We start from the raw sequence: 15,374 nt of genomic DNA on the forward strand, positions 1-15,374 counted from the left end.
TAAAGAAGTCACAGGCGGGCTCGCAGCCTCAGCATCCGCTCCTCCACAGCGGGGGAGCCCCCAGCCAGGCTTCTCCAGCAAACAGGCGTCCGCAGAGAATGAGTTTCTGCAGAGCTTTAAAGACACACGCCTGCCTTGGGCTGCCTGGGCTTGACTTCTTGTTGGGAATTATACTTTCCTTGCTTCTTATTTATTTATTTATTTATTTTTTGCCCTCCCACCCCCTCCCTTCCTCTTTTTCCCCCAGCTTTGCTCTGGTGGCATCTCTTTTCCTCGGAATCCTCTCATTGCTGCAGCCCCCAACCTGGCCCTGATGGGAGCACTAGCCCCTGCGATGAACTCCATCCTAGAGTCAGGGGGCTAGAGATGTGGGGAGGAGCTGCCGTGCCCAGAGCCCCAGCAGGGATCCATCTGGCTGATGATCCACAGGCGGCCGGGCAGGGACTCGGGAGCAGGCAGTGCCTTCAGGGGCTTCTGCCGGGTGTAGCTGGAGTTGTTTGAGAGAGATATAAAAAAAAAATCTGTGCGCACAGTTCTCTTGTTTAATTAAACATTCCTCATGAGTTCAACCAAAAAGCTCTTTTCTAGTGCATTGAGTGGTTATATTAGCATATGTTAGCATAAGAGCACCCTGAGTAAAAGCATCCCAGATATTTCACAACCCCTCAAAAAAAGGTGATTCAGGAACCAGAAGTTATCCAAATGGAAAATAACCCTACACTTAGCTACCGAAAGGGTGACAGCTATCCACTGAGACAAGTAAACTCACGAAGTAGCTAGCTGGTGTGGGACTGGTCAAGTTCAATGGTTTGCTGCTTTTCATTTTTGCCTCTTTGCTTTCTGAAGTTATCAAGGCTTTTAGTTAAAGCACTAAGTTTCAGACTTTGCTGGGGAGGATCACGCTCATTGTCAATTAGATCACCGGATTAAAACAAAATAAACCACAATGCCTTTAATCATTCTTTTTTTAAAAAAAAAAAAAAACAACCTTTTACTGCTGAGCAGATTTTTAAAAAAATACACTGAAGAACATTTCTTTTGGAAAACTCTGGTTGCTGTGATGGGCTACCAATCCTGTACAAACGTTCCCTTCCTGGCTTAATCATTAGAAACCTCTGGTTTCTGTCGGGGGAGGTGTGCTGAAGCACAAAGTGGTCACTTGCCCAATGAGAAGGGGACATGTGTCGGTTTAGGACACAGACAGGACTGAGCCATGGCTTTCGTCTTTCCCCCAGATCACGAGGCAGCAGCACCAACCTTCTCCTAAAGGATGACACCCTCCTGGAAGAGGGTGCTGTAAGGCTCCCCCATATGCACATGGGAAAAAGAAGAGAGGTGAAATTTCAAGCAAGATGCCCCAAGCCCCAAACTCCTTTTTTTTTGTCCAGATTTCTTTTGGGTGGACCCTTAAGTTCTTCCTAGATTATGATGACAACAACTCGAGCTTAAACACCCCGACCCCTTGAAATTTATTCCCAAAACTCCATGACGGGGGTGGAATAATGTGATGTCTAGAATTTTCTCTAAAATACTCAAAAAAGCAGGCATGGATGATGAAACATGAAAGGCAAAATGATAATGGTGGGCATTGGGTATATAGGGGTTCGTCAGACTTTGTGTGTGTGTGTGTGGAAAAAATTCCATAATAAAAAGATATTTTAAATGTCGTAAGCAAGGGTGGAAAAATTACCCCTGCCGGGGGGGCTCAAATAAAAACACAGTCCAGTTGGGTAGCACCTGGAGGCGCCCGTGTAACCCCCGTTTTCCAAGAGCGGAAAACGACCTCGCTCCTTCTCATTTGCCCGGAGTAAGCCGGCCGTGCCCGCCCGAGCCTTCTTTCCGGCCATCTCCTTTCCCAGCCCATAAACCGAGCATCCCAACCCGAGGCTGGGGGGGCTGATTAATGGGGCTTCCGTCCTCGGCTCCCCTGACCAGAGTGTAAATACCCATAAAAGCTAATATCAAAAGTTTTTATTGAGCTGCCTCGTTCCCCCGAGCGCTGGCCGAGCAGGGCCGGGGCAGCGGGACAAAGGAGCGGCGACTGCTGCCCTCGTCGGCTCCGAGCCGGGCGCCGGAGCCAGCCACCGTTCCTGGGGAGAACACCCCACCCAGGTAAACGCCGGTCGGGGGCTCGCCTTCCACTGGGGACAGGTGTATTTACCCAGCCGCGGGGGAGGGGGAGGTAAGTGGTCGGAAACAGTCAGAACGGAGAGAGAGACACACACACACGCCGGCCTCCCCGCCGCCTGTCGCCAGGCAGGTCCGACAGGGTGAGATGTGAGATGCTTCCTTCTCCTCCACCCTGGAGCCTGGGCTGCGCCCCCGTGACGCTGCATGTCTCTTCCACTGTGTGTGGGCGCATTTGATGTGTGAATCTGCATGTTCACATCGAGGCCCACACGTCGTTACGATTACAGCACAGAACGCGCTGGTAAAAGTCTGGTCACACCTCTGGGTTCCCTGACTTCCCCTTTGCCCACGGCTGCGCGGGTGAGTCCTCCTCCTCCTCCTCCAGTTGCTCTGCGCAGTAAGAATCCGCAACCCGGGTCGGGGACCCGGGAGCCTGGAGGGCTGGAGGAGAAATGGACTCAGGCGGGTCGAGGCGGCCTGGCCGCTTGGCCGCCTGCACCGGGTCCTGAGCGAGAGAGCCGGGGACGCAGTGGGGCCAGGCTTAAGTCTAACCCCCACCCCACCACCCCCAATCTCTCCAAACGCTCAAATGTCTTCAGGATATTTGTTGACTTAATGAATCCCCAGTCCAGAGCTGGTTTCCTGTTTTGTTGCGGCCGGCAGCATCGAGCTAGGATGGGGGGTGGAGGCTGGCGGGTGGGACGGCTTTCGGGCGGTGGCGGGGACAGATAAGGTCCACACGGAGACCTCGCGGCCTTTTCCTGTCGCAGCCGCTCGGATTCCTCCAGCCGTCCTGCGCTGGGCCAGTGCCCTGGCCGAGTGACGGGGAGCTCACTCCCTGGGCGGGTGAGCCCGGTGTTCCGAGGGGCGGCACGCCCATGGCCAGCTGAGATCTTGAGGAAGGCGATTCCTCTTTCCAGTGGAGCGCTCCCCCGAGTCTCCCCTGCTTCGGCTGAGCCTCCAGGTCCAACGAAGAGCGGAGCCTGGGCGGCACCGCCAGGGCAGGCATCTCTCCCCTCATCGCCACCACCGCCACCGGCAGAATCCCCCAGGCCTCCGTGAGCCCAAAGGCGGCCCGTCTTGGAGGCGGAAAGTGCCCCCATTCCAAGTTTGCGCCGACCTTGGGGAGTCTGGGCACACTGGCTGGCACTGTGCCGAGGCGACTGCTCCTCAGAGGAACCTGGGTCTCGGGGCTGGTTGTCCTAAACAATGTGTGGGGGCACCCCAGTCCCTGCTCAGGGACTTTCGGGGGGCAGCGCTGCAGGGCAGCGCACAACCGAGGTCCTCCCTGGGCTCCTGCGCCGTCCCTTCTGGGGCACTCTGCCCTGGGGGCTTTGAAGGCCGGGACCGAAGGAACCTGCCAGGCAGCTGGACATCTGCTCCTCCCAAAACCTGCTGTCCTCAAAATCCGCGGGAGGAGAGGATCTTGCACCGCGTGGGATCTGCACGGATCTTCCCGGATCTTGCACTTCCATTTCACTGTGTTGGCCCTGGGTCACCACAGTGCCAAGCCACTTCCCAGGGTCCAAACCTGTTCCTACAGCCTCCGGCCTTGCGCTGCTTCGTGACTGCTCCAAAATGCACAGAAATCTAGAACCAAAACCCGAGCAAGTCCCTCAGGATGGGCCATTGTCCTGCCTACTGACCGACCAGCTTCAGTCCAGCCTTCTTCAGAACCTACCTTTTCTCCTTAAGAAAACGAGTACACCTTCCACCCTGGTTGGAATAAGGGTGAGGAGACTCACCAAGCCCCCCGCCCCAGCAGAACGGCCCCCCACTCCTTTCTTCCCCAAATGAGCTGGCAGCTGCAGTGCTGGGTGCTGTCCTGTTTGGTTGCCCCCCACCCCCACCCCCACCCACCCCTGCCTCTCTTTCTTTTTCCCTCTACCCTAGCCCCAGCTCCTCTGCCCTCTCCCGCTCCGTATCTTTCTTCCTTTGCCATTATCTCTGCGCCCCCAGCCCCTGTGGGAGGGAGAGGGTTAAGATGTTCTGCAAATGCTGCTCGTAAAGTTGCTTGGATACATTGGAAACACATGAATATCCTGAAATACAAAGTGTCTTTAAAACCAACTGAGGAATGTTTATCCTAATGCTGGATGGACGCAGGGAAACGGTGCCAGCGAGCAGTGCTGACAGCCTTCTCCGGGTTAAAGTGAGAGCAGGTAAATTTCCTGTGCTAGTGAAAATCAAACTCCATTACAACACCGAGTTTCCCTTTGTCCCTTTCTCCTCGAACCCCGAGAGCCCAGGGCCCCTTGGCCCACACTGGTAAGGAGTCCCCAACCCTTCACCCCCACATCCCCCAAAACAGCCGAGGTCTCTTTCTTCAGCCGGAGGTTCCAGGACAGCTAAGCCCCACCGGGCACCCCGGCTTGCCCTGAGAGGTAGGAAGCCACGCCCGCAGGGTCTGGCAGCTCCGGGAACAAAGGCCAGGCCACCGGGCGGCTGCTGCCCTCCATTTCGCCCCTGCTGCCCGTTCAGGGCCTCTTGGGGTAGGTCCGGGAACACCAGACAGAACACACCTCCACCCCTGCCACCCTCTTCCTCAAGGGCCACTGCCTTCGGCAGATCCAGTGTAGCTCACAAAGGGGTACAATTGTCATGGCCAGGATTCAAGTTGATGGCACCTCTCTGCAATCCCATAGGAATTCCTGAGCATGTAGACCAAACACACACACACACACACACACACCACCACCACCACCACCACCAACAACAACAACAACCCACAAAGCAGAGAGAGAGAGAGAGAGAGAGGAGAGAGAGAGAGAGAGAGGGTCAGGGCCAACTAGCTGAGCAGGCCAGTGAGCCTTGACCTTGCTGTTGGGAAAAAGGAGAAATGCGCCGGGAGTGCTGTGCTTGCTCCCCAGAGGACACTCCAGGTCTTCGCTGCCCTGCGACCCTTCTTCCCCCACAGCAAGCCAGTGCGGTGGCTGCCTGCAGGGCTCAGAGGCTAAGAAACAATATTGGGAACCATTAAGAAATCTCTTATGCCCCTTGACAAACGACATGGACAACAGAGAAAGAGATTTTCTTGCTTCCAAGGGAGTAGAAATCCTAGAAATTGAGACCCAAAATTATTCACGGAGCTCATTCACATTTTACAAACCATCCCCACTGGTTGGAGGCTACGACTCAATGTCTAATGGAACTTGCAGACTTTTAAACACAGGGACAGCATGCCAGGACGCCGTTGACTCGCCTGATAGAAAAGTTACTTCATATATATCGAGATCCAAGCCATGAAGGGAATGAGCAGGCTGCCTCCCTCTAAGTAGCCATGTCTCAAAAGGTTTTGAAAGTTGATAGGGAACTAAGAAAAGATTTGAATAACTTGATCACGAAAGATCCACCACAAAGCGCAATAAATAATTCAGGCCTGAAGTCCTTCCCTGGTGTGTGGGGGGAGTGGGGGGGGGGGCTGCCAAGTTTAAGAAGCAAAGCCTAATTTGAAATGCAACCCAAAGCCTCCCCCCAGCGCCGTCCCTCACAGACAAACCTGCTCTGGGGCTCCTCAGCGGTCAAGATGAAATCTCGTCTCACCATTTTTGGTGAGAAGGGACCCAGTCGACTCTGGCAGCCTGCGGAGCTGGGGCCCATCCTCTGCGTGCAGGGCTCGCTCCCCAGTGGAGTGGGGAGAGGGACGGGGGAGGGGGAACGCAGAGCTGGTCTTGGCCGCTGTGTGCACCGGCAGCTGCGCCGCGACCAGAGGTGAGCTGGCACAGGCGCCAGCTGGTGGGGGCTCCCCGAGCTGTGTTTTCGTTTTTCCGGGTCTGGCTAGCAAACAGAGGAGGTTTGAAGCTCAGGCCAAGAGCAGGGCGGAGGCAGGGAAGAAGAGTCTGTAAACACCGCCCCAAAAACTCCACAAAGGCAGCAAAAATTGCTGGGTAATCAAGCAGAGCCAGGGACAAGAATTCCAAAGGAGAAAGGAGTCAAGAATGAGGGGAGATGGGTGGTGGGCCTTTCACAGCTGCCTGGGTCTCCAGGCTTGCATGGCAGTGCTCCTGCTGGCTAGACTGCAGCTTTCAACTTGACCTTGGCCTCCAGCCGAGTCTGACCCGTGTGTAAAACAGCCCTGAAGTCCTCAGGAACTGGGGCCTTGAACCCTACCCTGCCCCTTTGTCACCATGAGTTTTACAATGCCACTTGGAGGAAGGAAAGGGGATGAACAGGCCCGGAAAGGAACACAGGAATCAGGTCCCGACAGAGGCCAGTTCTTTAGCCTGCAAATGGACAGTCAGGGAGGAGGTAAACTGGGGGCAAATCAATATTTACCCGGAGCTACTAAAAACGCAGGAGGAAAAGGACACACTGGTTATGTGTATGGTGAGTGCCGGGGTGGGGGCAGGGGGATGAGTCGTAGAAGGTTTTATTGGGCAATGCTTACATTGGTCCCGGCAAACCTGGGGGTCAGAATCGATAAAAGCCTGAGCCCAGCCTCCTCAGTCAGACCCTGCAGGAAGACCGGGAGCCTTAGAGATCCGAGGTGGAGAGGCAGGAGAGGGGTTGCAGGGGCCAGGGGTATTATTCCAAGTGCCCTGAGCTTAGGGCTGAGTCTGCAAGCTGGGTCTAAGCGGGCAGGTCCAAACCTGGCTGCCCAGCAGTCCACCTGGGCTGGAAGGGGCGGTGTGGAGGGCTCTCCCCAACCCTGACATTCCCGTGGAATACACCCACTTTCGCTTTGAATGCGTGTTCCCCTCCTGGGCATCTGACCAGATCACAGCCTCCACGATTGGAAGTAGAAGTAGTTCCCAAGCGACAGGACCCGCAGAACTCCTCACCCAATCGTGGTCACCGCTTGGCTTCTCCAGCACCAACATCCCACCGTGCTCTCAGGAAGGGTCGCACTCCCCAGACTCAGAGGAAAGGCTTCTCGGGCTGGCTCTTGGATGGAGGAGGGCCAGGCACCCTCTGCAGGAGAGAAACTGTGTTCTCCCCAGTCCCACTTGGGAGGAAGGAGCGAAGTGGCCCCCAAGAATCCCTTTCTCCTGTCGCAGAACAGAGAGAAATAGGGTGTGCCCAGGTACCTGGAAAGTCAGCTCCTGCTCAGGCTCTATGAAGCTTCATTAGGCCCCAGAAAGGGGGTTCTTTTGAGTCCCAGCCAGCACCCCACCAGCCTGTTCCTTTTAAAATCCTTCGGGGACTGGCCGGCCCCGCTGGAGGTGGGGAAGCCCTGGAGAACCGTGCCCACCAATCTCGCTCTCCATCTCACAGCCTCTGGGGGGAGAGTTGTTACTGGTGCAGTGAGGAGCAGTCTGTATGTGCAAGTGTGAATGTGTGATCGGGGCACACTTAAGTGTGTGTCGGTGTGGGTGTGATGGGTGGTTCTAAGCCCGGCGGCCTGAAAGCCAGTGTATGAAGTTGCCCCCCAGCACTGAGGACCAGGAAGTAGAGGGAGCTCCTAAATGCAGGCCAAGCTTCCCGAGGGAATGTCCTGGGATCCATGAGCCAGGCGCATCCGAAACCGCCCAGCCACTGTTCCCCTGGAAAGAGAGCCAAACCGGGACGCTACAGAAGAGGAAAGCACTGGTGTCCACGGTGGCGTTTCGCTGTAGAAAGACGCGTGGATAGAAACCTGAAAAGAAAACAGCGCCGAGGCCCCAAGGAACACCCTGCCGCCTCACTACTGGGCCATCCCCAGGTGCCCGCAGATTTACCTGCCCTGTCCCCATCGCCTCAGGTAGCAACCCAACAGCGCGTTTCTGTCCCCTCCCAGCCTGACGCTGCTCGGAGCCCCACTGGGACCAGGGCAAGGACGGGGAGCGGTGAGGAAGGCGTCCTGCCCTCCCTGCCGCGCCGCCCTCTCAGGCCCCTGCCTCTCCCTGGGGTGGAGGGTGTGCGCCGCGCGGCGGGCGCCGGCGCGGGGGACCTCGCGGGGCGGCGGCGGACGGCGGGTGCCCAGCACAGAGTCCGGGCCGGAGCCGCCCGCTTTGCATACGCCGTGGGCGGAGCGGGGGGCCGGGCCAATGGGCGGCCGCCTGGCGCGACCCCGCGGGGCGCGATCCGCCCCCCTCGCTCGGGCCCCGGCCCCGCGCGGCGCGCTCTTCACTTCTTGGGGGCTTTTTAAAACAGCGCCACTGGGGTCTCTCCATGCGGCTCGGGCTATGACAGCCTCCGTGCTCCTTCACCCCCGCTGGATCGAGCCCACCGTCATGTTCCTCTACGACAACGGCGGCCTCGTGGCCGACGAGCTCAACAAGAACATGGAAGGGGCGGCGGCGGCGGCGGCGGCAGCGGCGGCGGCGGCGGCCGGGGCTGGGGGCGGGGGCTTCCCCCACCCAGCTGCCGCGGCCGCGGGGGGCAACTTCTCCGTTGCAGCGGCGGCCGCGGCGGCGGCGGCGGCGGCGGCCAACCAGTGCCGCAACTTGATGGCGCACCCGGCGCCCCTGGCGCCCGGGGCCGCGGCGGCGTACAGCAGCGCGCCGGGGGAGGCACCCCCGTCGGCCGCCGCTGCCGCCGCCGCTGCAGCCGCCGCAGCTGCCGCGGCCGCCGCGGCGTCGTCCTCCGGAGGGCCCGGCCCTGCGGGCCCCGCGGGAGCCGAGGCGGCCAAGCAGTGCAGCCCCTGCTCCGCGGCGGCGCAGAGCTCGTCGGGGCCCGCGGCGCTGCCCTACGGCTATTTCGGCAGCGGCTACTACCCGTGCGCCCGCATGGGCCCGCACCCCAACGCCATCAAGTCGTGCGCGCAGCCCGCCTCGGCCGCCGCCGCCGCCTTCGCGGACAAGTATATGGAGACCGCCGGCCCGGCGGCCGAGGAGTTCAGCTCACGCGCTAAGGAGTTCGCCTTCTACCACCAGGGCTACGCGCCCGGGCCTTACCACCACCATCAGCCCGTGCCTGGCTACCTGGATATGCCGGTGGTGCCTGGCCTCGGGGGCCCGGGCGAGTCGCGCCACGAGCCCCTGGGTCTTCCCATGGAAAGCTACCAGCCCTGGGCGCTGCCCAACGGCTGGAACGGCCAAATGTACTGCCCCAAAGAGCAGGCGCAGCCTCCCCACCTCTGGAAGTCCACTCTGCCCGGTAAATGGCGCCCCCCTTCTCAGCTCCGGTCCTCCGGCTCTGCTCCAGCTTCTCCTCCGCTTGCTCCCGGGCCACCCTGGTGCCCCTTTGCTGGTTCTTCCTGACCTGCCCTAGCGGCGCCGTACCCCTGGGAGCCCGACCCCGCTGACCGGCGCTGCCCGTACTGCCCTGGGGTCGGGCTGACTGCTGGCTGTCCTTGGGTGAGGGATGGCTGGGAATAAGCTCCTTGGGACCCTGGTCGGCATCCTGCTCCTTCTGTGCCCCGCCCTCCCTAGCCCTTGACATCGACTTACGGTTGGGAAATTGACCTGGAAACTGTTTACTAAATTGCCCGTATTTGTTCTCTCAGAAATGGTTTCAGTGTGGAAGCATCAAGTGTTAGGGGTTGGGAAATACAGACAGGAGCTAGGCGTCGAACTGTTGTTGTCCCCTGAGCCCAGAGCCGAGGTGTGGGCCGCTAGGCCGGGCGATCAAGGGATCCCAGGAGGCCTGGCTGAGGTGGGCATGGGAGCCCTGGGCAATTTCACTCCAGTGCAGAACTAACCACTCTCCCCCACTGACCCTCCAGATTTGGGCTAAAGGCTGGGTTTTGCGGAGCGTGGCAAAGGGTAGCGGGCGCGGTAAAGCGGCTAGCTCCGATCGAGCTGCCGCCTGCGTCCTGGCCTGGGTCTGATCCCCGTGTAACTTGCCTTCTTCCCTGTCTTCCAGACGTGGTCTCTCATCCCTCAGATGCCAGCTCCTACAGGCGGGGGAGAAAGAAGCGCGTCCCTTACACCAAGGTGCAATTAAAAGAACTTGAACGGGAATATGCTACAAACAAATTCATTACCAAGGACAAACGGAGGCGTATATCAGCCACCACCAACCTCTCGGAGCGGCAAGTCACAATCTGGTTCCAGAACAGGAGGGTCAAAGAGAAAAAAGTCATCAACAAACTGAAGACCACGAGTTAATGGATTAAAAGTGGAGGAAGAGGGCAACTTGAAGGAACGCTTCAGAACTCACTGCTTTACCCAGATAACGATTCTAAAGCTTAATAATAATTGAAGAATGGGAAAGAGAGAGAGAGACACTGGCATTTCGCTTTCCCAGGGGGGGATCTCTTTCTCCTTGGTGGAATCGACTATTTTAAAACTTTAAGACATGGTAAAGACTGCCAGTTCTTCCGCCAGCCCCACCAGACCGCTAAATGACAAACTCTAGAGTCACACGTCAGCCCCCAAATACGCCATTTCAGATAAGTTACGCATTTACTGAGATCTTGTAAGTATTTATGTGACCGTTGTGTTTTAGGACATTATGGTGTAGGGTAAGAATCCAAACACCGGTGGCAAAAGCAAGAGGCCGCTGTGACCATCTGCGTGTCCTGCGCCACCGCCACCCCCTTGGCGTGTTGTTGAGTGACTGCTCAGGTAAACCTTAGTGAAAACCCTACCGTTGTTGTGCGTTCTGCAACACAGGTCATGGAGAGCTTTAGATGGGAGAAGGGACGGTGCTGAAGTAATGATTTGGGGCTGTTTTCTGTTGGGGGGGAGACAGGGAGGGAAAGCCCGTGCAAGGATCATTTGTCTTGGTAGTCACTGCAACCCGCTGAGCCTCTGGGGCTGCAAGGGAGCCCCGGGCTGGGAAATGTCCTTCTGATCATCACTTGTGTGTGCTTACAGCACTCATATTGCTGTGGCATTGGGACTGTATTTTCTGCCCTGACATCATTTACTCTCCAAAGTATTTGATACAATTTTTAAAAAGTATTCAAAGCATCAGCCCATTCACAGAGTTCACTTTCTGTCGGATCTCCAGAGAAGCACCGCCCCAACATGGTGGACTTTGGTTTAAGTACAATTAATTTTTCAAATTTACATTGCTTTTTTCCAATATTTACTAAACATATTGCTGGAGAAATAATTTTCTCCCTTCCTTCCTTCTTTCCTTTCTTTTCTTTTCTTTTCTTTCTTTTAGAAAACTCAGAATGGAAATCCATTCCCCTGAAATATTTAGATGTTTACATTCTATATTTTGCTCTGTTAAGGGATTCGTATTTTTCCATGTTTATTGTGTTACAAGACCGCATTAGAAAGTGTAGGAATTCATCTTCACAGCACATTTTTAATGCAGCAGTTACTTCAGCCAGCACATTCATTTTGTTCATGCTCACTATAAAATGCTATCTTGTAAATAAAGACATTAAGCACACTGTGAAAATGTATTTGTGCACCTGCTTTCCAAATATTCCTAAAAATAATAATTCAAAAGCCTTAGCCCTGTAGATAGTGCTATAGTGGTGTTAACTATGTTAATAAAATAGTCACTGCCATTAAAAGCTGCAAGAAATACTCATTATTTTCCTATGCTGGACGTGCCCTGCACAAAAAGAAAAGAAGCCGGTTTGTTCTACACAAACCAAGGACCATTCTTTTCTCTTATTATTTAGTTGGGCTTTTTCTTTTTCCTCCAAATTTTTTAAGCAAAGGGAGAAATCCCTCACAACTAAAATCCTAAAAATTTATAAAAGTGCTTCAAGAAGGTTAAAATGTCAGGCATTCTGAAAACGAGAAAAAGAAAAGAAAAGAGGAAGAGATAGTGTAAGTTCTCAGGCTCCCTGTAGAAAATGAAAACCAGTTGTCTAGTATCAGCGATGCCCAGGCTGTCGTATTTTAAAATCTGCAGTTGGATCTGCATGCGTCTGAGAGGGCAGGTTTTGATGTTTGTTGAAATGACAGGACTAGGAAAGGCCTTAAACCTTGACCTTGAGAAAAAAAAGACAATTTGTGACCTTGACTTTTGACAGCTCATGAATTGGCCTGGGCTGGATTAGTAGATCAAGGGCGCCACCTCGTGTTGACAAGCTTCCTTGTAATTCTTCAGCTTCAAGGGAATCAAAAGGTCTTAACTTTCTTGACTCCTTAGAGATTTAGTACTCATTTGTTTGGCTCCAGACGGAGCAAATTTCAATATATGTAATTTATACATGTGCCTGTACATATGTGAATATATATCATATATGTGTATACATATATGCATATCAGTGTGTGTGTGTGTTTGTGTGTGTATATATATATATATTTGTAGAATCTGTACAGATATAGTATCATTAATTACTGATGACCAGAGATGTTGTAATTTAAGGTGATTTCCAGAGTTGAGGTACAAAATGTACTTTACATGATGAAGTTTTGCTCCTCTTCTTTAATGGCCAAGGTCAATTTGTGTTCACAGCAACTCATTCTGCATCAGATATCTGCAGATCTGCTTTAAAGCTGTACCTTCTTGTCACAGTCTAAAAGGTGTTCTTAAATAACCAGTCTTTTCTGGCCCTCACCCTCCAAGGGGGTCTACCACCCTAATCAGAGCTATAGGTGAGTCTATACAGCAAATAAAAAGCTTCAGAGGCCTCACTGACTCTAAGGTTCTAGAGTTACATTTCAGAAATTCAAAGAAACCCACCTCTTAAGAGGTTCGTATGGAGAGCTTAAAGATCTCATATCTACAAAATGACCATAATATAGACGCAGAAGGAGCGTGATCTGGGGACAGCTCAGAGCTGAGTGCAGCTCCTGGGTGGTGTGCAATCTCGCACTGATGTTCGCGAAGCTGCCATTTGACTTGTGGAAGATATGTGTACATTTAATATTAATAACCACCATCGAAACTATGGTAATTATTGTTTCTACTATATGCTGTGACCCCTAACAACACATCAGGTGCTGTGTTTAGAGTCATAAATAATACATATGTATGTTGATATGTATTTAATATACACACAGGGTAATGTTTTTGTGGGACCCATGCTATGCACATGTGTATTGCAATGTTGGTGGAACCAGGAGCCTTTTACAATGCAGAATTTTGAAATGAGGTTAATTTTATCTTTATGTTAGAGGAAAGTCATTGCGACCGGAAGAAACGTATTCATCATTTTACGGAAAATAAATAATTGATTGGTTTCAAACCTGACGGGAAACCTCTCCACCCCGAAGACGTAAAGCTTGTTTCTCGATGGAGAATTATAGAAGGCCTCTCTGAGGCTGTCTCAAAAACAGCACGGCCTTGAAATACACATGTGGAGCGGCCTTGGGACGTGCAATCAAATCTCGCTGCCCCGGGGACTCGACTCCACTGTGGAAACACAATGGACACGACGCCTCGGACCCACCTCCCCGAGTCTGGTGCCACAGCACTCCATTGCCGACTGAGCTGCCATCGTTCCAAAGTACCAAACAGCCTTCACCCCAGATGTTTAACGTGGTGGGAAAATCCCCTCAAAACTGGATCGCACGGCGTGTTTACGAACGGCTCCAAAGGGGACTCTTCCGTTGATGGAGATGTTTTTTTCTTTAGATGTAAGAACTATGCTGAGCCTCAGGCCTAGGAAGGAGGCCAAGAGCAGCCCTGCGGAGGAATACCGCCCCTTTCACAAGCCACCCTCACTGCAGGAACTCTGGGTAAAGTAGTCAGCTTTTTTTTTTTTTCCCCTGCTCTCTCTTTCTACGGTTTTTGAAACTAATGACAGAAGATATTTAAGAGTTTTTTTTTAAAATGACTCCCTCCTTGTTCTAAAATAGTTGTTAATAATGTTGATCTTACCTAACTCCTCTCTTATTTAAAATTCCCCTGGACCTGCCAGACAGCCCGAAGGGAGCATGGATTATGGTGGCTCCCGAATGCTCCCAAGTCATCCAGTCTAAACCTTTAGGGGAAAAAGACATCCAGGCGGACGCCGGCCACCATCTAGGAAACATAATGCCAGACACTGGGATAGAGTTGTTGCATAGCTGATTCGAGCATATTTTTTTTTCTAAAAGGGAAGCTTTTTGAGTAAGACATTGTAAATATGCAAACAACTAGACACCATTTTTCATTTATTAGACTAGCAAAGATTTTAAATCCTGTAATGGCCTGTCATGTTACCATTTTAAAAAATTGTAAATATGGAATTTGGGAGGGAAAAACCCTATTTTTTTCCATCTGCTCTTAATTCTGTCAAATTTATTAAGATATTTTAAGTGGATGATTGTAAAATGTCATTACTATTTATGCTTGATGCAGAGCTGAAGTCATGCATTTAAATTGTGTGTTTTTTAAAAAAAACAAAAAGAAAAAAATTAAGAAAGAAAGGGGAAAACAAAATATTTTTTTAAATTTAAACCTAATTGAAATATTTTCTTAAAATTCACGGGGCAGCGCATTTCAGCTGAGGGTGATTCTAGGACGCGTGCAGGTAGTGACAGATTTCACCGCGTGATACTATGCGTGCCGCTCACACCTTGCTGAGTGCGTTGGCCGACGATGCGGCCTCTCCTGCGCTCCCGGCGCTTTCTGGAAGCTCCAGGGAGAGGAAGGCTGCCCCGGGACCGCTCAGCTTTAGACCCGGCGGGTTCAGAGGCGCCTCTCCGGGTCTGCGGACCTCTACGGAGGAGACGCTGGGGGCGAGCTGATTTATGCGCATTCCTTTAAAGTGGATAGAATGCGTGTCAGCTGCCCAGGACCTGGAGAATCAGAGAAACGTGCAGCGAGCTGCTCACATCCCATTTTTTCAAAAAAAAAAAAAAAAATGTAGCCTTATCCAAGAGGCCTGCGGAGGTTTTTTTTTTTGTTTTTTTTTTGTTTTTTTTTTTTTTGTTTTTTTTTGCCTAGGTTTCAGGAGAGGCACCCAATAATTGAGTTTTCATCTGCTAGGCCGCCGGGCAAATAACAGGTGACTGCATTCTGTATGAAAACACCCTCTTTCTGATCAACTGCTTCCGTCGTCGGGCATCTGCCAGCGTCCACCGAGGCCTAAAAGCTGTTTGCTGTTTTTAATGGGATTTTAAAGAGAAGAGCATAGACGCTGGCACGGAAAACGGCCTCGGTTAGTACAGCCGAGGCTGCGTGTTTCATTTCTGCACGGCCGCGTCGCGCCGCTGAAGAGCCGGATCCACGGGGCACAAATCATGCCCGCGGGTGGCTGTGCGGCGGCGGCGGCGCGGGGCTTCCTCAGGTGCAGGGGTGCACGGAGAAGCGCCGCTGCGGACTCGGAGCCTCCTGATGCCCTTGGGGGCAGAAGCGAGGCCCAAAACCCTCCACGCTTGTTCGTGAACCCTCGACTCAAGATGGAGGCTCCAACCCTGCGGAGCCCGCCCCGCTCGGGGCTCGCCGCGCGGCGCACAGACCGCACTCGAGGCCCTGGACCCCGGGCCTGCGCCCGGTGGACGCGGAGGCACCGGGCACCCGCCTTGGGAGCCTCCCCG

At 53.5% G+C, this 15,374-nt stretch overlaps 1 protein-coding gene across 1 annotated transcript; it reads left to right on the top strand.

Moving 5' to 3' along the window:
- Positions 1-8,197: 8,197 nt before the first annotated feature.
- HOXA13 (homeobox A13) lies at positions 8,198-13,837 on the top strand. The gene is made up of 2 exons (XM_028525629.2): positions 8,198-9,147; positions 9,856-13,837. Exons 1-2 carry the CDS (start codon positions 8,235-8,237, stop codon positions 10,098-10,100), a joined length of 1,158 nt encoding a protein of 385 aa, XP_028381430.1. The 5' UTR covers positions 8,198-8,234; the 3' UTR covers positions 10,101-13,837.
- Positions 13,838-15,374: the final 1,537 nt, after the last annotated feature.

Source organism: Phyllostomus discolor, chromosome 10, assembly GCF_004126475.2.
Source record: "Phyllostomus discolor isolate MPI-MPIP mPhyDis1 chromosome 10, mPhyDis1.pri.v3, whole genome shotgun sequence".
Lineage (NCBI taxonomy): Eukaryota > Metazoa > Chordata > Mammalia > Chiroptera > Phyllostomidae > Phyllostomus > Phyllostomus discolor.

Coding starts and splice junctions, on each gene's coding strand:
- HOXA13 (XM_028525629.2), top strand. CDS start 8,235: ATGACAGCCTCCGTGCTCCTTCACCCCCGCTGGATCGAGCCCACCGTC. Junction 9,148..9,855: donor CTGGAAGTCCACTCTGCCCG/GTAAATGGCGCC, acceptor CCTGTCTTCCAG/ACGTGGTCTCTCATCCCTCA.